Genomic DNA, 22,831 nt, shown 5'->3' with positions numbered 1-22,831 from the left:
CCTACAGTGTGCTGCTGCTATATTTACAAGAAGTGAGGCAAGTTCACAACAGCCAGCCCACTGCACCCGGAGGGACTTCTGTCTGCAGTGCACTTTGTGTGGTATAACCCAGGGTAGCTTTATGTAGGTAATGGAAGGTGGCATAAGGAGGCAGAACAGCTTCAGGTCTTTGAGACATGGACTTCTGGCTGATTCTGCCAGCAAAAGGTAGACAATAAGAAAACTTACTATTTTTTGAGGAAAAAAAATGTAGATAAAGTTTCTGTGTTTCAAAAACTGTTCCTAAATTATGTATTTGCTCTAAAAATCAGGCCACAGATTTATTAAATTATTTTTGAAGTGGCTTCACTGAATATTGGCCACTGTCTTCAAATGTAGAAATTTGTAGTGAAGTTCTTGCTTAGACGTGATTTCCAAACAACCCAAATGCTTTCCTCCTGCAAAAACCCCAGACAGCAGCTGGAGTTGTAAAGGCTAAGCACCTCTGGTAAAAGAGTACCTGTTTTACCTCAGATTTTTGCCTTTGCATGATGTTTTTACTTAAAATTATTTGCTAATCTTGCCTTTTTTTTTTTTTTTACCTTGAATGTGGCTGATGGCTGTCCCTTAGTTACACTGAAAATCAACACTCATACATAGAGCACTACCACCAGAGGAGTTTTTCTATTCCAACTTCTGTTTTGAAACTTAAAAATCATGTCATCTGAAGGAAGGGGAACATTATAAAAGCAGCCTCCCTTTCTTGCTTCTCATTTTCATCTTCATTTAAGTATCATGTGGTGGTGTGGAAGACATGCCCCTCATAGCCGTATGTTCCTTGGCTTAAGTGATTTGTCCAAACAAGTTGTGGAACCTGACTGCTTTCAGATGAAGGTGTGTTGTGTCTCAAGAGCAAACAACAAACATATTTTTTACCTGTTCATGTTGCAAAAGGTCACAGCAGGGAATTTGACATTTTCCACATACTGAACCACCACTGTTGTTGTGGTTGGCCAGCTGAAGTAGTAGATGAAGCGGCTGCAGATCTGCCAAATAACAATGGCAAGGCAGCCTACGACTATCAGCAGCCACAGTGCCCTACGAGCCTTGCTCTGCGTGTGGACAATGTTATGTACACCATGAAATGAAGTGGATGAGGCAAACTCCTCGTGATATTTCCTTCTGTCTTCCAAATCTGGCAGCAGTTTCTTTATTAAACACAATCGTATCTTTTCCAGTATTCCTGAATATGGAACAAAATTTAATTTAAATTTTTAAAATTTTTAAAAAATTAGCATTTAACCATCACTTAGAAAAGGAATCCACATAATTCTGATAATGAAAAGCAGATGTAATTTTTCCCTTTAATTGTAAATTCTCTCTTTAAGTAATGAACTTGCTTCTGAGAAAGAGTTGTGTGTTAAGAGATAAGCTCAGTGCTGCCATAAGTACCAACTATATTAGTATTTCAAGCCCACAAATGTTTAAGCACTTTAACTTAAAAGAGTAGTTCCACTTCTGTGGGAAAGATTGGATTTTGACATACCTCAGGGGTCTAAAACCATAGGTTGCTGTGAGCTTATGTGAAAAGTTAAACATCTCATTTTTACAGTAATAACCCAGTAAAGGACTGGTCCTTCACACATGCTCTGACAAATAAGGTTAAAAATGAATCATATGGAATGATATAAAAGGGACTTTCACTCTTTCAGTATTAAATTTTTCAGGAAAAGACTTGGAAGGTTGCAGGTTGAAAAGAATAATCTCATTTTCTTCGTTTCATACTTGTCTGATTCCATAACTTTGAAATGGGATGGGTTTAGTTTTCATTTGTGCCATGTTTTCTATAAACTGATAATAAAATAAACCAAACCAAACAATTTTTAAATCTAAGTTTAAGGGCTATAACAATAATGAATGTAATCAATACCTGGAACTGCAGTAACTTTCTTATGCTTAATGCTGAATAATCTTTTGGACATGGATTTAAACATCAGTTTTTCTCCCAAAATATCCAGATGAGAGAAATTTCATTAAAACTTTTTTGTACCTTGTCATAATTGGATCACTCTTTTTGCAAAGTGCTTCTTTTATGGATTGCTATCCATTACTTTATTTTGGCATTAAGTAAGCCCATAAGAACTCTAAATCAAATTAAGTTTGTGAGAGAGTTATTAATATCTGAAAACGTATTATTTTGATCAGTGTTTAACAGCAATTAAATGCTTCCCTTCTTCTCTTTTTATCCAAAAATTAGGTTTAATAGTCTGCATGTGTGGTAGGAAGAGAATACAGCTTTTTAATGGCTGACTTACTTGAGGCTATTACAGCTGGGCAAAGGAACAAAGGGGTGTAAGAGTTAACTGCCAGAGCCACATCAGCCACATCATGACCACATCAGTACTCTGGGGCGTTTCTTTGGTCCGCAGTCTCTGGACCGTGATAATGAAATCCCAGGTGGTGCTGGATTTCAGAATGTTTCTGAAGGGAAAGAATTTGCTTTATGGTGTTCTTTTAAGATCTGTGTAAGAACTTTGATCAATGTTACATAATTTACTATGACCTTGTTTTATCATCAGAGTTTTCCGCTACAAAACTGTTCAAAAGTTTCTAGTGACTATTGGAGCCCACTGCAAATCTGTTCAACGATGTGTGGTCTTGTACATCGTGCTGGAATGGAGAAGATTTCTGGTTTTGCTGTAGGCTTCTCTCTCACTAGCATGTGGGCAGTGGGATGAGTTCTTTGCATGTTCCCTCCCAAAAAAAGAGCAGAGGGACAATTACATTCCTAACATGTCTACATCTGCTGCCTGTAGACTCCAACAAGAGATCACAGGCAAGTCATATCCTTTTCGCCAAGGATAGTGATGTGAGGGTTTATTTCTCCTATATGCACTGTGCTAGGTATGAGAGCGATAGCATGCCCCTACATAAAAGTCCAGTGCCATCAAAAAACCCTAGTTACCTTAATTAGCAGAGGTGTAACTTTGAATCTAAGAAAACAGGAAACTAAGCTGTATTTCAGCTCTTGTGCATAGCTAGTACAGTAAATAGTTGTAAGTAGAAATAATGTTTCACCTGAGGAAAACATTGAAAGTTTTTCTTTTAATGTCTAGGGTTATCTAATAATAGCATGCTTCTGCTTTCATTACCACTACTTTGTGAATGTCTTCAAGAATCCTCACTCTACTTCCAGATTTCTTTAGAAAATGTTATTTAGCAATTGCCTAGTTAAAACTGTATTACCTTTATTCTAAATACACAGAGGGCCAATAGCTAAAGACCTCTTTAACTGCTTAAGTAAAAATACATTTTTTTTTTCTACAAGCTTTTTTGAGCTCTCCCTTCTTTGTTGTACCTTGAAAAGGTACATTATTGCTACTTTTGGACAAGATGAGAAATAACAAAGCTCTTGGTCTAGTTTTCTAATATACCTAGTCACGTACCTTTGGCATCCGATTGAATGACTCTCCTGAGCTGGTCCATGAGGCTGTGCTTATTTCAGTAAGGAAGGGATGGATAACAAGCTGCCTTACCACTGGGATCACTGCTAGGTAATGGCTTTTATAGAACACTAAATGGGAGGTGATTCTCGATGATACATGGGACTGGGTAATTTACCTGCCAGGGTTGCTATGTTTGGCCTTTTATTAATACGGCCTGCAATATGAAGATGATAATTTTGATTACAGGATCAGATGTACACGTTTATATACATTTCAGTTACTTATTATGCTAATAGTAGTACAAGTGTGCTTGTGTATTGCATCCCCTTACAAATTTCTTTCATATATTTTCCTTTTGTTTTAGAAAGGCTAATTATCCTTGCTAAAATACTTTGCTGTTCAGAACTGAATAGCTTCTCTTGAAGTAAATAAGAAGCCTCTTTCTGGTCTGGAGGGCAGTAAACCTCTCACTAGGTTCCCACCAGGAACCAGGATGCAGTTCATCCACACTTTGAATAGCTTTCTTCGTAACCATCTCCAGACTTCATGTTCTTAAGGACATTTCAGCAAAAATGAGCAGTTACTCCCGGGAACTAACCCTGTAGGCTTCATAACCAGCTCCAGATTTCATGTTCTTGTGGACATTTCAGCAAAAACAAGTGATTACTCCTAAGAACTAACCCTGTAGACAAGGATGGATATACATGCAAGGTCAATCATTCCAGCAAGGCCTTATGCAAAAGTACAGAGACTGCTTTTTTGTTGATATGCCAAATTTTTTTGTTTGAAATTTATTTCAAGAAAAGAACTTAACATCTAATAAAAGTGAACAAAAATATTAGAAGTTTCAAACCTTGAATAATGCCTTAGGAAAAACTAAGAAAAAACATTCTTCCCCTCACGTTCTCTTTCTGATCTCTATTTCTTTCCCTCTGTTGAAATTGTCCCCTTGGTCACCTACAGAGTTCTTGGGTTACCAAGATAAGCTTGGCTCCTTGGTGCCTCACTGCCTGGTTGTTTGCTATTTTCTGGCTGTGTTGTTAGCGCTACAAACAACAAGGAAAAGCACTGAACTCCATTTGATTGTTCCTGTCTGACAGGATTCTGTAATCTACTCCTTGGAATTCCCAGCTTCATTTGTCACTCTTGCCTCACTGGTGGGACTGTCTGCCAGGGCAAGATTTACACAGCACTTGTGTTGACTCAAGCAGTTTTTAAGATCTGTTTGTAACTCCAGCCCAACTAATGCTCTGCTGATTAGTCTCTGACCACTGCAGATCCATTGATCCCTGTTAATGCAAACCATTCTAATTCACAGAGCCCAGACAACACCTCTTGCCCAAGCTGCTTGTGTTCACAAAACAAATTATGTCAGTCTTTTCTACCGTTATGTGCATGGAATTAAGAAGTACAAACTGTAAGTTACTTGGCTCTCTATACAGCAAATGGTTCAACTTACTTTTTGTTTTAAAATTGTGTTGCTGCCTTACAAAGAGTTGTTATGATTATGGAATGCTTTACATGAACAAGGCTTATGTTGTCCCCTTGTGTTTTACATAGGAAATTGATTTTGAAAAATGTCTTTCTTTTTTTGGTTGTTTTATATTAATTCTTAAGCAAACACTAAGGGGCGAAGACCAACCATCTTATGTTTGTTCATCCTTCCCAAATGGCTTGAATAAACAGGTTCCAGGTTGTAAAGTGGTCACAGGCAGCTTGCTCTGTCCACTCACTCATAGCATATGTATCTGGTTGTTTAAACCACACATTCCCTAATACTTACTGCAGTAAAGATTAAGAAAATCAACTGTTTACAAAGGTGGTCACCATTTTTTGTGTTCACACATAATGTAAATTTTGAACTCAAATTATTATTTGAAGTCAGTCTTAGGTGCTGTTCAGTTCTTATGTTATGGTGCTAAATTAAAAAATAATGCTGCAGCCAGCATAACTACATAGCTATTTCCTGAGACAAATAGATAACATGTTTCTGATAACGTTAATTCTTTATAGCCTAGTTGCAGCAAAATGTCTTCTGAGAATTCTTATGGGTTGCTGAGATAAAATACATGCATACACAAGTATGTATTTGTTGTATATTTAACTTTCATTGGACAATATCGTATTTTTAAGAATATGTTAAAGTGTTTCTTTCCAATGCCTGTTACATTGCATGACCCTCTATAAATGCTTTCTTGACATTAATGCTTCTGATGTTTTGCTTAGCTCTCTCTTTTAATAGAAGCATCTCAAATATTATCTGCTTTATGATAGAAGTAATGCATTTGCTAATATGGCAGACTACAAATATTTTTACTCAATTCATACAAAAATATTAGCAAAAAATGGCAAAACAGAGTAAAAAAACAATGGAGTGACCACCACCAGGATTGTTATAATGTATTGTCATTGCCAATTCATGGAATGCTGGTAACTAATTGTATATGCAAGCATCTGTCTTGCTTCTTCCTTCAAGCATGTACTGAAAGTGGATTCAGCAAGGGGGGAGGGGGCAGAAGGGGCTGCAGCAGGAGATGCTCAAGGAGAGTTTGAGAACTCACTGAGTCTCTCTCTACATTGACAAGGAACCAGCTATGACTGGGAAAATTATGAGCATAATTGTTTTCTAATGCTTAAAGATACTAGAATTTCCTTTTTTTTTTTTGTTGTTGTTTTCTGATGTCTGTGTTATCCTGCCATCATTTAAACTGGTAACTCCTTTTCCCATCCTGTGGTGTATTGGAAGTTGCTTATTGCCCTTCCTTTTGAAAGGAAGGTATTTCTCACTTTTCCAGCCACAATCTTCTCTTAGTTATACAGGTGAATGCTTTCCATCTTTCTTCAGGGGCCATATTTTCTACATCAAACATTCATTTTTCTTGCTATCCCCTTCTGAACCCTTTCCACATTGTCTTCATCTGTCTTGAAGAGTGGTTCTGAGGACATAATATAAAAGACAAAGTCTTTCTGATGCTGGATAGAAATGAGGGATTCCATGCCATGTAGAAAGTTGCTATTTAAAAAATCCAGTAAAAGATTTCTCTAAAGAATTTCCTATTTGCAAGTTTGGTTATCACACCCAAAGTTCAAAAGTACTGCTCTTTGCATCAGAGAAGCTGCACATTATTAATTTTAGTGCATTAAGGTAATTTTGAATTCTAGCTCCTATTTTCCAGCATGCTATTAGACTTTCTGGGGTGTTCTCATTTGTCAGTTTAAGAAGTGCACAACCTATTCCATCACTCCAGCCATTAATGATAATGCTGAACAGGATGAGATGAGCAATTTTTTATCAACGTTTGTCCAAAACCAGCCCTTTGCACTTGCCAGACAGCTGTACCATGGAGTAAACAGTAGCACGAGCTGAGCCACGTGGAGGCATGGGAGTAGCTTATGGTTCCAGCTTTGTGCTTCACTGGACCTGACAGGTAACCAGGACTGGGGAGGTTCAAGAGGGTTCCAACAGCAGGTTTGAGCCTGCCAAAACCATGTTCAGGAGGGGGCAAACAGCCTTTACTAAAGAATTGCACCCTACAATGTGTGGCTGCAAGGCATTAATAGAGAATAGGTTTGCCTTGGGACAACGTTGTGGAATGTGTTCAAGATATGTTGTTTGTCTTAAGTTTACAGTTCTGGCTGGGATTGATCCATTTACAGTGAAATTTACATGAAAGCAGGGGTTTTTTGGGCAATAGAAATAAAAGAACATTTTCTCCATACTTGGGGAATAATTATCACTTAAAAATTATCAGCTAAAAATTATCAGCATGTGAAAGAAATACTGCTGCATTCTGCCGAGCCACAAATGAAAGACAGTGGGGGGAAGGTTGTGCTGGGATGTGTGAAACATAAATGAAAGTTAGAAGTATGCTGGGAAGTGATGACAGAGTTCTTTGTTTTTAAGAATTTGAACAAATACAGTATTTAAAAAGAAAAAAAAATCTTTCCAGTACTATCTCATCTCTTTGTTTGTAGTTTGCAAGACCTTGAGCTCTGTTCCTCCCCCAGGTACAAATGTCTGATTGGATTATTAATATTGCATCAACTTTAAGCTTGTTTGTTTTAGAATGGAGTAATCAAATTTTAGTTTTCTTAAAACCAACTGGTAATTTCAAGTGCTAGTTAGATAGCAAGTCCAGTTTGGAAAATCACAAAACACTTCTGCAGAGGATACATTTTGGTTCCAAGTTTATCTTCTGCGCTTCATCTCCCTTTTATGTGTCTTTATTCACTTATCTCTTGTTATGTTATTAAATTGGGTGAAGAAGAGATTTTTGTTCAGTGCTGGCAGAATAGTCAGCACAGTGAGGTTCTGGCTTAGGGCACTGGGGGCTTCACCTCTACAATTTGAGTTGCACTTTGTCAACCAAAACAGTAGCTGCTGTGCTGCATTTCACTATTATAGTTGTGTGTTTGTTATCAAAATTATTTCATCACTTTTCATCACTATAACTTTATGAGATTAACAATGCAACATCTATACATAGAAAAAATCTTTTCCTTTTGAGTACTTCATCTCACAAAGGTCACAGCAGAATCTGCACAAATGCAGAACAAGGTGACTGGGATTACAAAGGTATAGTGCACCTATTTCTTGTTGGCCATGAATAAGTACCAAACACAGATGATAATTAATTGATTATTTGGCAGGAAATTTGAAACTTGCACATACCCTTCACATGGTATGAACTTCAGTTATAGAACTCATTGCTGCAGGCTGTGGATTCACAGAATCCACAAAAAGATTATTAAATGCAAGGACACAGGTATCTTAGGAAGTCCTGGGCTATCAAAACTGGAAAGTTACGTGGATGTTCTGGAGAAATTATTGCACTGTAAGTTGCTTTTTAGTTTGTTGGGGTTTTTTTTCTTTGTTTTGGGTTGGGGTTTGGGGTTTTATTTTGGTAATGGTGTTTTGGTTTTATTTTTTATTTTTTATTTCTTATTTTTTTTAATGTTTCTTTTTTTCTAATAGTTCTTCCCAAGAAATCCTTTACTTTCTCTTTGAAACTTTTCAGCATGGCATGACCTACTTGGATCTTTGACTCACTGCAGGCATTGTTACATAGGTAGAAGCCATGTGTGCTGGGTGGCTCCTAGTCTGCAATTGTTGGACAAGAGTGTTGGGAAGCTTCAAGCGTCATTTGTTTGCAGTCAGAAGTTCTCTGAGCTCTTCAAGTTAGCAAACTCTAGACAAACAAATTGATTTATGATGATTTTGTAATCAGAATGAGAGTTTGAGCAGTAGAATGGGTGACACTGTCCAAACCCCCTGTGTGTGTACTTTTTGTTCTCCATAACTGATTTCATGTAGAAAAACTTGAGATTTGGCTTGGGTGAACAGGTCATTTGCAATTCATACTTTTTTTTGGATTCATGACAGTACATAGAAGGTCAGTCTTACTTACCTGTCCTCATCAGACCATAATGTTTCAGAGAGCACCACAATGAGAACATGCAAACTCTTGGCTCTGGCTGTGTCCATAAATCATGCTGCAGGCCACCTTTGCCTTGCATAGAACCTCCCTCAGCCAGGCTGGAGAAAGGCTCCCTTTTTGCCCATGTGAATCCCTTCTCTCAGTCCCAGTAAGTTCAGTTTGTCTCTGCTCTGTAACCCTATTGCAGCCAGTCCAGCCACCCAATATCCACCTAGGGAAGAGAGGTAAATGGAAAGGGGGCAAGGGTGAATTAAGAAGGGTGCTTAACAATTCCCATGCTTGGACATGAAGACCATGAAAGTTCATTTGAAGGCCACAAAGAACAGTTCTGGGAAGCTGTGGTTTTGCTGGGGCTTTTTTTTTTTTTTTCTTCTTTCCTTTTTTTTTTTTTTCTTCCTCCTGTATGTAACTATTTGTCTTGTATTCAGCTCAATCACTTAACAGAACATTCTCACTGTCTGCTGAAGGCTAGAGTTCTCTGTGATGAAAAGAAGGCTTTTTATCTGGCTTTCATGCATTAAAAGTAAATAAACAACTAAATATAAGTTCAAGGGCACACACACTCTTGGTTTTCACAGCCTTGCTCAGTCATCTGCAGCATGAACAGCAAGTTATGGGTGTGGTTAGATCTGCTTCTTTGTGGTTCTGAGTGTTCAACATGAAAAAGGGAAATGAAGGTGCGTTTTGAGAAAAAAAGCAATACCATCATTTAAAATTAAGGTTATGTTTTGCTTTCAGATACATTCACACTGAAGAGCTTTTTTCATCAAGACTTGTTTATGATTATGCTAGTAGGGAAAGATGACAAAGTGGCTATAAATCTCTGTCAGGTTATAAAGGACACTCAGATAAAAATCAAGTCCCTACAGTGAGCCCCAGATTTGAGCAGCATGGCAGAAGCACATTTATTTCTAAGGGTGTCTGCAGCCATGCCAGAGTTCAAGGCTCTGAGCTGATCCAAACCTGAGGGCTCTTGTAAGCTGTGCTATCATCCACATTGCCAACAGAAAGTTTCATAATCAGGTCATCCAAGCCACTTAAATTATTTTACCACCAAGTTCATTAGACACTTTGAAGCTTGACTGAGATCAGATGAAGGCAGCCAGTAAGAGCAATGATCTGTATTGTCTGTGGTTTTATTTTAGGAGTTTTCAAGTCCTCATCGAGACATCTTTTTTCCACTGATCTTGGAGAGTTTGACCCCTATTGTAGTTGCAGTGGTTAGAGAGCTGAATTCAGATAGTGTGAGATTAAATTTTCTTAAATGAATGGATGCAAATATTATCCATAATATTACCCAGTTTTTCAGGAATTGGTCAGTTTACAGCTTTGGGACCAATCAGCTATGAGGTCCTTAAACAAGGAGTTTGAAGTGTTGGAAACACTGGAAAAAACTTTCTAAATTGCTTCTCTGGGTGATTTATTTTTTGACTGAAGCCCATCTGTTGCTGAATCGGAAGGGGAATTTGTACAGTTGTTGGTTAGACAGTATCCCCAGCTAGATTTCAAGTGAGTTGGGTAACCCTGAGTGAATTAATGGTACTATTACTTCCCAAATAGGGAGTTAATGTTTTGTTAGGTACAGAGTATAAAAGGGCTCTGATACTTCAAAGTCCTTTGCCTACTGGGTAGGCAATGTAAAGATTGCCAGTCAGAGATCATTGCATTGGAAGATTATTATTCTCTGTATTCCAGAGAAGAAAATAAAAATGCACAAGAAACACACATTAACGTATTTCGTGAGGTTAAACATTCTATATTTTCCAAGTGTCCTTATTTTTACTAATTTCATATTCTTTCTTTGTTTGTGTCATAAGAAAAGATAACAGCTTGATTTCATTATGCAGGACCAGTCTGGGTGTTTCAGGTGAAGATATACAGGAATGACAAGATAAACCTTCTTTTTCTATCTATTGATGTGCAAGATTTCCACATTTGTAAATCAAGCTGTTCGAGTGCAAATATGTGAAAAGGGGCTTTCAGCATTTAATTTCTGATGTCTTTGCTTTCGACTCTAGTTGTCCACATTGCTGAGCACGTGTAGGTGTGTGTGAGGAGGGGATTATTTTTTTCTGTCAGGTTTTATATCATGAAGGAAGAACTCCTTGACCTTGCTTGGTGGGTTGCTTCAGTGAAGTCCTACATTTCTTGTGGCTCAACTTAATTTTAAGCTGACTTACGTAAAGCCTGACAAAAGACATCTGGCTGAACAGAGCATCCATCCCATCACCCATATCCTACATCTGCATTTTTTTATAAGCAAACTACTCTAAAGTGACTGGAACAGCTGAAACCATCACACAGACACCACTAAGCAGAATAAGTCTTGCAGAGGGCAAACGATCCAGGGTCACAGAGGTCCTGTAGTTTTGTTTGCAGTGAAACTGAGCATTAACTTTTTTTTCAGAAGGGGCTGGCAGGCAGAAAAAAGTGTATGCTAGTTACATGTTACTTCACTGTGTGTAAGCTGATGACCAGATAGAATTGAGTAACATTTGTCAATAATAAGAGTGAAACTTTTGTGCAAGGAGGTAAAATTAAGAAATTTTTCTGAATTAAATACTCAGAAAACCAGCATGAGAGGTTCATGATGCTTTTAGTTCTTTACTTAATCTGTGTACATTTTTTGAAATCATATATATTATTTGAAATCTCTTTGAATAAACACTATTTAGTCTGCCATAGAAACATGCTTTTCCACTTTCTCCCAACCCCCCTTTTCTCTTTCCATGTGTCTGATTTTTTAAACTTTAACAGTATTCTGATACAAAAGGCTGCAGGTTAAAAACTTTAGCAATTCCTGTATTTATAAAATATTGCCTTTTAATCACACACAGACCTCTCATTGACTTACACCTTACACACAACACCTTACAACTGCGTCCAAAGAAGCAACTGGAGGAAACCTTGCAGTAAAAAGCACAAAAAGCTTGTGCCATAGGACAAAACAAGCATGTCATCCATTCATTTTTTAACTGGCAGAGAAAAAAACAGTCCTGGAGAGCCAACAACACATGAACTTCCTGACCTTTGTGCTGTGATAGTTTCTGTAATTATTGAATAGTGGGGATGGGCTGAGGGATAAGGAGGGGAATTTGGGGGTTGGCCTTGGCAGTGAGATAAGGCTACATATAAGAGAGCTGCTGCAGGTTTGGGAATACTAACAGGATATTTTCCCCAGTGTGCAGCTCAGCAAGTTTGGATCCTGAAATCATGAGCCAGTGCCCCTTCGTGGGGAAGAATTACCTGTGAGTCCTTCCTCTCTGTGTTTTGCTTCATAACTTCAATTCAAATGATAAAGTGTTAGTGCAATATATGAAATCTCAGAGAGGAATTACTTGTTATCAATAAATAGGCAGCCGTAGCTATTGCTAAATTAATACAGATCATACAAGGACTTGTCTGAGCACTTGTTATTTGATGAACTAAATGTGATGTTACCAGCTGTTACTGTGACAAGAAATTTCAGTTTTTATCAAAAACCTGCTTTACTGGTTCTGTTCATCAAAATAAAGCATTGTTTGAATTGTAGATGCATCTATCAGTAGAAAGGCAAGTATATTCACAGTTCTTTAATTAAATAGTTCACATATCTACTTCATTTTCTTTTTAGATTTAATTTTAACAAGCTATCTTTGGAAGACGAAAATGATGACAAATCTCAAGAAGGAATAAATAAAGCCAGCAAAGGTGGGCTTATCTATGGAGAATACCTACAAGTAAGTTTAAGGATTTCATGTTTGCTGTCCTGGTTGCTCTTAAACTTGAGGCAGGACCTGTGTTTGACACTTCCCCAGCAGTCAGTCAGTCAGTCAGTTACTATGACAGGTCTCCAGGTGTAACAGGTTCAGGTGCCCATCTCAACTGGGACGTCAAGGTGGACTGTGGGTAGACTTCTGAAACTGCAAGGATGATGGATATTTGGGGGGTTTTGGTAGGGAATTATCCATATTGGTAAGCCTGAACTGTAAAGTGACACACCACAAAAAGCTTTCTTTGGTCTGACAATAATCATTCGGCCATTTCTGCACGCCAGCAAGCTCTGTGCAACTTCCCTGAAAGTTCAGAATACTTGGCTGGAAAAATATATTTCAGAAATATAGAGGGTAGGATTATGACTGGGGGGGACCAGTCATAATCCTACATCTAATAGTAGAATTGAGAGCTTTACAAAACAGTTCTTACCTTTATTTTTAAGCTGAACAAAATATTGAATGCTCAAGAACTTGAGAGTGAGAAGAAAGGGAAAAAAATCCATGATGAGCATCTTTTCATCGTGACACATCAAGGTAAGTGGAGGAGTGCAGTGGTGGTTGACCAACATTTTTGCCACAGGGAGTTATTTGGTGCTGACACATGCTGACACTATTTGTTTTCATTTTAGACACTAGCAGAACATTAGCTCTGTCTTTTTTATCTGTTTTGTATTTGCGTATATTCATTTATAAATTGTAAGGCAGTAATCAACTCCATGCTTGTGAAGCCAAAATAACCTTAAGATTTGGGAAACGAAGATATAGATGGCTCTATTTTTAGAGAAATTAAGGTAGATGAAAAATCTTGCTTTCATCCTCGCAACAGGGTGCTATACAGGTTATTGTAGGCAAATTTTGTGTGTTGCCTTGTGCATTCTCTGAAACTTCAGTTTTAACCATCTAGAATCTGTCTAGAAATCAGCACACCAGTTAGGCACTCCCTAATGCCCATATCTACCTGTTTTTCAGACCCTGGCATGATGATATTTTCTGTTATTGACAGAAAACATCAGCTTATTGATTGTAAGCCAGTGTGGAGTTAGATTTTATTGAAGTATCAGATCTGGATTTTCTCTTTCCTCCATTTGTAATGAACAATCTGTAGATCAAATATCTAATGTGTAAAACATATTTTAAAAATTCTGTCAGTATTCTCGACTATAGATTATTTTGTCTAATACATTAGGTAAAGGACAGAATACTGTAGCAGGTAATAAGTCTATGTGTCAGCATCTTCTTGCACACAGGCAATGTCAATGTAGGCTATTAATTTCAAATCAACTAATAAGAATTTTTCTTTCTTGATGCTAAGAAGAACAAAGTAACCTTGAAGTTGGTGCTAACAATGTCTTTCTTCTTGTAGCATATGAACTTTGGTTTAAGCAGATTCTGTGGGAAATGGACTCTGTGCGAGTGATCTTTCAAAATGGTCACGTAAGTTAAAAACAAATATTATTCTGGGAAAATTCAGCTCAGATTTTCTCTTGCTTCCTGCCTCTCAGTCTGATATACTTGGGTTTACTAAAGCAACATGTGCTCTTTTTAGAAACAGCATCAAAAGACCAAGTAAAATTTGGCTGAGTGGCTCTTAAATCCTGATAGTACAGATTTTTGATCAGCAAAATCTTATTTCCTCCTGAAATATGCCTTTTGTGTAGATCACCCTCCAAGGCAAATTTCATTGGCCAAATTCTCCTGCTAGTGCTGTGTAACTGCAGAAACTTAAATTGGAAATATTCTACTGCAGAAAAATCAGGCTCAGAGGCAAAACTGAAAACCAGAAGGCTCACAGGTAGTTTTATGTTGAAAAGTAATTTCAGCCTTTGTTCAATTTCTGACGTTTACATACTATCTCCTTCCATCCAATATCTGCTGTGAGGAGAATGCATTTTTTTGATTATGTAATAGTAAATCCAACAGAGAAACAAGAATGCAAAGCAGTGTAATACTGTGTGAGAATTTCTGAAAATTACAAATATAAGCAACTCTTCACATTTGTCCAAAGCTAAACACACATTATAAAGATAGGTAAGAATGGAAAACTCTTGAATTGATGCTACATCTACAGAAAAATCTGACTGCATGCAATTTGAGAAATACCTTGAGTAGATCATTAGCATGTGTCTACAAAGAAAATCTGAAACTAGACCAGATTGAAAGAAGGAACTTCCTTGAACCATAAGGTCCAGTGAAAATGTTCTCTGTTGTCCACTATATTCCTGATTTCATGATTTCATTGGCTTTTTAGTTTAATATTTTATCAAATTATAACTGACCATAATCAGTTCTTTAGAAGAAGGTTTTTTTTTTTTTTTTTTTTTTTTTTTTTTTTTTTTTTTTAATGTGAAAAATGAAGCATTGCTTGTAATAAGAATTTGAAATGTCAATGTTAAGGTCAAGTACACAGACAAGCAATTAGGGAAATGATTATCATCTGCCATTTTTTTTGTAGTTTGATATTTCCTGGTTGCATGCCCAGATTTTAGACAGAATTTTAATCCCATTGAAACTGAAAGGAATTTTAACAGACTCCTCTGCAGGCAAAGTGTTTAACTTAGGAAAAAAATAAACAACTTCTGTGTTTTCCATTTAATATTTTCTATTTTCCACCAGATGGAAAATTTCTTTTCTGCTTGCTAATGTGCATTTCTGATGAACATGCTTTAAATGTGCTCTCCTGATGTAGCCTTCAGATTATTTTGCTTCTCAACTTTTAAGTGATTTCCATACCTGCCTTATGATTTGTAGAATAGAAATTAATCTAGAATTAATCATGACAGAAAGTATGTAATTTTCATATTATATAATATTAAGTTACAATAGTATTGTAATTACTGGAAAATATAAATTATTATACTTTAGAATTTCATTTCTTTGACTTCTATTTTAGTCAAAAACATAGAAAAGAGAAACCCCCTGTATGATAGGCCTACCTGTAATGTAACATCAGTCAGAAAAAAAACTGATTTCAAACTTTGAAAATTATAGTTTCAGTTTTAAGTTAAAACCAGAGTGCTCTATTCCATATAGAGATTCTGCCTCTATGGATTTCACATGGGAAGGACTTGGGAACTACAGTGAGGTACAACAGCAAAAAGACATGAAATAACTAGGTTATTATGTTTTCTAGAGAAAACACCATTCTGGTTATGATCTTTTTTTTTTTTTTTCTACAGGTAAGAGATGAGAGGAACATGCTGAAGGTTATTACTCGAATGAACAGAATTTCACTGATTCTGAAATTACTTGTGGAACAGTTCTCAGTTTTGGAAACTATGACTGCATTGGACTTCTTTGATTTCAGGTAAAGACTTATTATTCCTCCACAGCAATCCATGAGCTGGTAATTCCCATCCTTAGAACTGATTGTGAATTTTGCATGTGTGCTGGTGTCTGTCAGCAAGCTGAGAGTTCGCCTTGGAGAGGCAAACATGACATTAAAGTGCAAGGGTCAGTTATGAAATTGACCCTGACTGTGAGTCCAGCATGTTCTGCAAAAAGTACAGGTGAATTGTTGACTCTTTCGTGTAGGGCGCTGCTGACTGGTTTCAGGGTCAAAAGTTAAAACAGCAGGAAGAACAGAAATAGCTCATGGTTCTGCTAGCAATTTAGTTGAAACTTGGCACTGCAGATTGAAGCCTTGTTCTATGGCAAATCATAGAAGTGCTTGGGGGAGAGACATACACTCTCTCTAGATTATCAAACAGGTATTTCAGCTGTCTTTGTTTGCATGCTGTTGCCGTGGGTCTGCAGCGCTGGAGGGTTCAGGTGGCTGAAGAAATCATTGATGTCCCTTGTCCTTTTTCCCAATAACTTCTGCTGTCCAGTAACAGCTCCATGTATTGCTGAGCTGGATAGTGGGTGCTTCTTCTGCCTCTGCTCAGGCCTCCTCTGAGATCCTTTGGCTTGTCTCATCTCTCCCATGGCATTTCTTTCTCTTCCCTTACTACATCTAGGTCCTTCCACCACACTACCATGTGTTACAGCTTCATCCACTGTCTTCCTTCCCTATTCTTCTCCTGCTTGCGTCACTTATGCATATCTGTCTGGCTTGTGACCTCAGTGCCATCCAGCATCCCATCCAATTCTGTATTTTGGTAGCCTTTCCCTTCTATCTTTTAATAGATAGAATGTTTAGAATAGATAGAATAGATTTTATAATAGATAGAATAGATAGAATAGATTTTAATGTTCCCCATTTAAAAGAGCAGGAAACTATGATTTTTCTTCACTTGTTTGAATCTAGCATTACAATATAGTAGGGGAAATCCATGGGCTAATCATCCATTTTGATACATACTTCAGCTTTTCAACCACATACTGTCATTTGATAAGTAAACAAAAGATTAAATCAATGATGTGTCTTTGTACCCACAATTCAAAATGAATTACAATTATCTAGCAATGTGGGATTTCAGGTTACTTTTATTAGTAATTATTTTTCAGCAAGGTCAGATGATTTCTCTTAAGATTCCCATTAATGAATCCCTCAAAAAAAACCCACTGGAAGTTTTCCTGAGCATTATCCTACTCCACAGAATAAGGCAATAAACAATATTACACATATATATTGCATGCATAGACTATTATATGTAATAATATATAGGAATTATGCTGTATATCAAGACTATTTTAAATGCATTCATTGGCACGTTATTGCTGTGAAAATTTTTGTAACAGCTTTTTGGGGTTCAGCTGCTTAGTCTATTTGGAAAGGAAATGATATTCACTAACATTGCCTCCTGTACATCACATGCACAATGCTGCTGTTTTAAAACACAAATTCACACATTTACATTTGCACTACCTGTGTACACACAAAAAATATAGAACTAGAAAATGAGATTATGTTACATGTGCACTGTAGTTGCATTAAAATTGCTGTTTTTTTTTTTCTTTTCCTAAAGGCAGTCATATAAAAAAGTCCTCAGATTTGATGTTCTGCAGATGGGAAATATGGGGGGTTTTTTGAGAGCAAAAGAAATCCACCATTGTAAAATAACATCTTGCATTTTTATCTTCTTTCCTTCTGTTCCCAAAGATACTACCTAAGCCCAGCCTCAGGTTTTCAGAGCCTGCAGTTTCGCTTGCTAGAGAACAAGATTGGTGTTCCCCAAAGTCTGAGAGTCCCTTATAACAGAAGGCATTACCGTGATAACTTCAAGGGACAGGATCGTGAAGTACTGCTTCAATCAGAGCAAGAACCAACACTACTGCAACTTGTGGAGGTAACAATGCCTGCCTTGGACCTTGCTTCATTTCCCCCCATCTCCCAAGAATGTCCTTCATTAGCGTCAGCGACATGTTCTCCTATCTGAAGAGAAACAAGCATGTTGGCAAATTTTGTGTCAATTGTGTTTTGGATTCTAGACAAATTTGGCATGAAAGAGAGTTAGTTGTTAGTAAACCAACTGCTCTTTCATGCCATCTCCCTTCTGTCTGAAAATTCTGTCTGTTAAATGGCAAATTGCATTGTGGAAGTGTGAGCTAAGAATGTAAATGCACTGTTTCATTTGCATTGCTTTTTATGACTATAAGCCCTTTTGGGAGGAAAAGTTTAAAAACAGCCCCACTATTAGTGATGGGCATTAGAGAGGTTAAAAACAATAGATGGCTTTTTGTCTTCCTTCTGAGATTTATCATTACTACTATCCTATATATACATGTGGAATAAGATTTGGTTTTCTGTAATTTGTTTTAAAGATATCCTTAGAACGAACCAGCTTCTGTCTTCCAGCATTGGCCATGTGATCTGGAACCTGAGGGGGTGGTATGGCATCATTATGCAGGTGTAAATCATCCACATGGATATGCTGAATTTAGCAATAAGCACTTCAACAGGATACTAAACCAGAACTGTAGTAGTAGAATTTATGTTGCTATAACTTCTAATTCTAGGATAATGCATTTGCATTGTTAGTGTTTGAACATAGTATTACTACTACTACTATTATTACTAAAGGCATGGCTGGAAAGAACTCCGGGACTTGATGCAGAAGAATTTGATTTCTGGGGACAATTTGAAGAGAATGTTTTAAAAGGCCTAGAAGAGGAATTTGCCTTGATACAGGTATATAGTGTACTCTTGAACTACTTATAAGCAAAGACATCTGACAAAATGATATTCTGACATAAATTTAACTTTTGGCTTACTCAAAGTTTCTCACTTCACTTAATCTTCATCAGTCTTTGTCTGCAAGAAGCAGAAGAAATTGCAAATCATTCAGGAAATAGCATTTTTTTTTTTTTAATTTGACATCCAAGACAATTTAAAGCATGAGATACATGGATAATTTGGATTGCAAAAAGGATGGATTAGTACCAATGGAAGGGCTGAAGTTGATTTTACTGAAACCACAACTTCACCTATAGTTAGTACTTGCATCTGGACACTAGAGTAACTATGAAGTTTGAGCCCCTGAGCTGTGGATATGGAATGTCACTCTTAACTGCCCATTTCTGTTTAACAATATATGGCAATTTGCTGCTCTGTGATAATTTGGATTGCAGTGGCAAGTAAGCACCAGAAAATCCCTGACTATTAAAACCTGCAGCTTTAAATAACATCTTTTAATTTTTTTCATTTTTAATGAAAAAAATAAGATTTTATCAACTTCCTCAGAATATCTGGTTATGACTTTCTAACCCATCTAACCTTTTTTCTTTACAATTTTCTTGCCCACAGCTCTGCAACAATGTAACTTTTTTGCCTTGAAAACAGATAAATCAGACTTTAAACAAATGATGATTAACTTTTTTTAAGGCCTCTAGACCAAGAAACGTGATAAGTTGTCAGTTTCTTTGAATATTCATTTATCTGAGTTCTGGAATCTATTTAATTGTACATTTCTTGGTAATTGTACTTTTCAAAGGACAGTGACTCATGTATCTTATTTGAAAATACAGTTCTTACATCTAAGATGCAAATTTCAGAGTATTTATTTAAATAAAAGTTGCATAATGAGTCATTCAAGTGCTTAATTTTCCCTGTTGAATTTTAAAACTTGTCTTTGTTTTGAATGCCAAAGGCCAAAGCAGAATCAGAAGAAAAAGATGACTTAATGGCCGAATTCCAAAAACAGAAAGACGTATTACTTTCATTATTCGATGAAAAACGCCACGAACATCTGCTCAGTAAAGGTAGGTTTTATTACCATATGTCAATATGCACTTTGTATGTTTTATACATGTTATTTATAAATGTTTGTTATAGCATTAAAGTTGCAGGAGAATGAGCAATAAGCTAAGGACACTTGTATTTTGCAGGAGAGAGACGACTGTCCTACAAAGCATTGAAGGGAGCCTTGATGATCTACTTCTACAGGTAATGTAAGATGTGTCTTTGATGGCGACTGGTAGGAGGAGAGGTGAAGGTTAAGAACAGCAGCAGAGGTTCAGTTAGGCTGGAATAGGCTGTGGGAAGTAATCTGTTTCAGCCCTCCACAGGAATCCTGATTAGTCAGATACAGCTTGAAGGTCAGACCAGACTGCTCAGCGCCACGTCCAGCTGAGTTCTGAGTATCTTCAAGGATGGTGGTTGCACATCCTCTATTGCCAGCTGGTCCTTGCTTGACCAGATGCTGCTTCTCAACTGTAACTGGTAAATGCCTTGTTCTGTCTGTCCTAGAAAGATTTGGAGTCCTTTTCCAAGTTCAAAAAATAAAGGGCAGATCAAGACTTACACAGCAGAGGCATTTGTTAAAATGTCTACTGATATTTCAGTACCAATTTAGGAAAAGTATACTTTAAGTCACTAAGCACTGGTGAAATGCAACTTTGAAAAATAAAGCTTATGCTGAGAGGTCTCACTGTCTTCTCTTTCATTTTCCAAGGGAGGAGCCTCGTTTCCAGGTTCCCTTTCAGCTTCTTACGTCCCTTATGGATCTCGATGTGCTCATGACTAAATGGAGATGTAAGTCTGACTTTTTTGACTGTGACACTCCCTCTTCTGGATGCAAATAAATTGTTCTGTCTCTGAGTTACACCCAGTCTTAGAATTGAGCTTTGGAGTTCATGCTTTAGGAATGTCTTTTTTTGTTTGTACTTCAGCCAAGAGGAAAGATAAAGAGCTGCTTCTGTGATCCTATGATCATAAGATACATAGATATAGCTACCACTTATGACCTGTTTAAAGTGTACTATCTAATTTAAGAGACAGGTATCTATTTTTCAGTGTATCCCAAAAAGTCATAATGACATGTCTTTATATGCAGACATTCCTTCTGCCTTCTTCCCTATCTAGACATACATAAGTGCATGTATAATTCTGTATTAACAGAGCATAGTAATGTGTAATAATTAGTGTGTTCATTCTGAATTAACAATAATTTTGTATTAATTGACTGAAGAATGGCAGAATTACCTCCTGCATTGCTGAAGACCTAATAGTTCTGTATCCCTGTGAAAATCTCCGAATGACCTTTAATAAGTGTGGCTCTTTAGTTATGTCTAAATACTGAGCCTGTGCCATTTTCTCCTGTTGTATCATTTAGATAACCACGTCTGTTTGGTGCACAGAATGATTGGTGGCAAGGCTGGCACTGGAGGCTCATCAGGCTACCACTACTTGCGCTCAACAGTGAGGTAGAAATAATGTGTTTCCCCCGTTCCCTGCAATAATGCAGTCCATAAATACTCTAATGCTGGGAGGCATATTTCAGATGGCTCCCTGGAGCCCAAAGGGCTGCTGACTCTCTTCTGGGACTCTAGCATCTCCCTTTGGTTGTCACACGTTTATTTATCAGTGACACATAAATTCCAAGCCTTCTAGGGCAAAAAGAAGTCCTTTTGATGACACACACAAAGTGCCACCTGTAATTTTCAGCAGAGGGGTCCAGGTGTTACAGCGATAGCAATGACTTTAACCCTGCATTGTTCAGTTTGTGTGCCAGCTAGCCCAAGTTAATGAGGTGACAGGGGCTGGAAGTGAGCCCCAGCTACTGTGTGACTGAATTTCTTTATTCCCCAGCATGACCTCTAATTGCACAACCTCCTTAAAAGCGGATCTTTGAGGTTTGTTCTCAAAGAGCCTTGAACCACCCTGTAGTGCTGTGAGCAACTACTATCGCAACCAATGGAACAGAGGGCAGAGTAGAAAGAAGCTGGTTAGACCGATGTTGAGGATTGAATGTCCACTGTCTTTCTTAGAAAGCTCTCCCACTCTTCCTTAATGTCAGGTTAACCTGATTGTTCCTAGAAATTCTACAAGAGGTTACATCCTATGGACTCTGCATTTTCAGAAGAGAGATGTTACTATATATCCCTACTAAGTCTAGTCTGCTATGCCCTAGAAAGTTAGGACTGGATTCTTGCTCTGCAATATTCAGAAGGGTTAGTGCAAGAAATCTTAATATTTGCATGAGAAGGAATGATTACTGAGGATTTAAAAATTATGGCCTTCTATGCTGATGGAATTATTGTTCTAATTGTCTTTTTCAGTGACAGATACAAGGTGTTTGTGGATTTGTTCAATCTTTCAACATTTCTAGTGCCAAGACACTGGATACCAAAGATGAACCCAAGCATTCATAAATTCCTTTACACAGCAGAATACTGTGACAGCTCCTACTTCAGCAGTGATGACTCTGACTAGCCTGCCTTTCTAGGCTGGTTGTTGTAAAGAACTTCCTGACTTTCACCTGGTGTGTGGGTGTGTAAATATGTATTTATGTATGACAGCTTTGTGAATAGTACAACTGGCTTGTGGAAGAAATTAATGGCTTGTAGAAAAAATAAATCTGTATTGAGTTAGCCTATGTTAAGAGTAAAATGATACCCCCATTCAACCCAATTACCAATTTAACTCTTACTGGCTTCTTAAAGCCTACACCTAGAGAAAGGGAAAAATTTACATGCCATTATTATGATCGTGACTTATTTGTACATATTTTTGTATTTGCTTGTTTGCCTAATGGCTGTTAGTAGTTTATGTCTAGTTGAGGATATAATCAGCCTCATCACCTTCAGAAGAATATTAGTTTCTGAGTTCTAGAGCAATTTCAAAAGGAATTTAGGGTTAGAAGTTTCAAAAGCTAGATTCAAAAAAGTAAGTCCTGAATCTACAGAAACCAAACCATCCTGAACTTAGAATACATCAAGAATCATGTTGCTATCTCTTTACATGTGAATGTAAATCCCTTATGTAGAAATGCCATTAAAAATAGCAGATATAAGTAGTCACTTTGCATTTCAAATAAAGCAGTATTAAAGCTCA

General features: G+C 37.2%; 2 protein-coding genes across 3 annotated transcripts in view; one reads left to right on the top strand and one right to left on the bottom strand.

Annotated features, from left to right (window-relative positions):
* ASIC5 (acid sensing ion channel subunit family member 5) overlaps positions 1-3,465 on the bottom strand; it is a 15,634-nt gene extending 12,169 nt beyond the window's left edge. The window contains exons 1-2 of the mRNA XM_066186080.1: positions 3,426-3,465; positions 916-1,222 (exon numbers count right to left, since the gene is read on the bottom strand). Coding sequence (XP_066042177.1) covers positions 916-1,222; positions 3,426-3,465 — 347 coding nt within the window. The remainder of the gene's footprint in view (positions 1-915; positions 1,223-3,425) is intronic.
* The window catches only part of TDO2 (tryptophan 2,3-dioxygenase), a 27,572-nt gene extending 4,741 nt beyond the window's left edge, over positions 1-22,831 (top strand). The window contains exons 2-13 of one of the 2 annotated variants that reach the window (XM_066186082.1): positions 12,045-12,111; positions 12,477-12,582; positions 13,062-13,152; positions 13,982-14,052; positions 15,795-15,922; positions 17,660-17,846; positions 18,581-18,688; positions 19,647-19,758; positions 19,885-19,942; positions 20,451-20,530; positions 21,111-21,201; positions 22,057-22,831. In XM_066186082.1, coding sequence (XP_066042179.1) covers positions 12,045-12,111; positions 12,477-12,582; positions 13,062-13,152; positions 13,982-14,052; positions 15,795-15,922; positions 17,660-17,846; positions 18,581-18,688; positions 19,647-19,758; positions 19,885-19,942; positions 20,451-20,530; positions 21,111-21,201; positions 22,057-22,210 — 1,253 coding nt within the window. In that variant the 3' untranslated portion in view covers positions 22,211-22,831. The remainder of the gene's footprint in view (positions 1-12,044; positions 12,112-12,476; positions 12,583-13,061; positions 13,153-13,981; positions 14,053-15,794; positions 15,923-17,659; positions 17,847-18,580; positions 18,689-19,646; positions 19,759-19,884; positions 19,943-20,450; positions 20,531-21,110; positions 21,202-22,056) is intronic. The other variant, XM_066186081.1, reaches the window with a different exon arrangement.

The sequence above is a fragment of the Chamaea fasciata genome, unplaced genomic scaffold, assembly GCF_029207755.1.
Source record: "Chamaea fasciata isolate MVZ Bird 193981 ecotype frontalis unplaced genomic scaffold, bChaFas1.0.hap1 SCAF_6, whole genome shotgun sequence".
NCBI lineage: Eukaryota > Metazoa > Chordata > Aves > Passeriformes > Sylviidae > Chamaea > Chamaea fasciata.
Note: the sequence above shows the minus strand (reverse complement) of the source record. Positions and strands in the feature narration are given on the sequence as shown.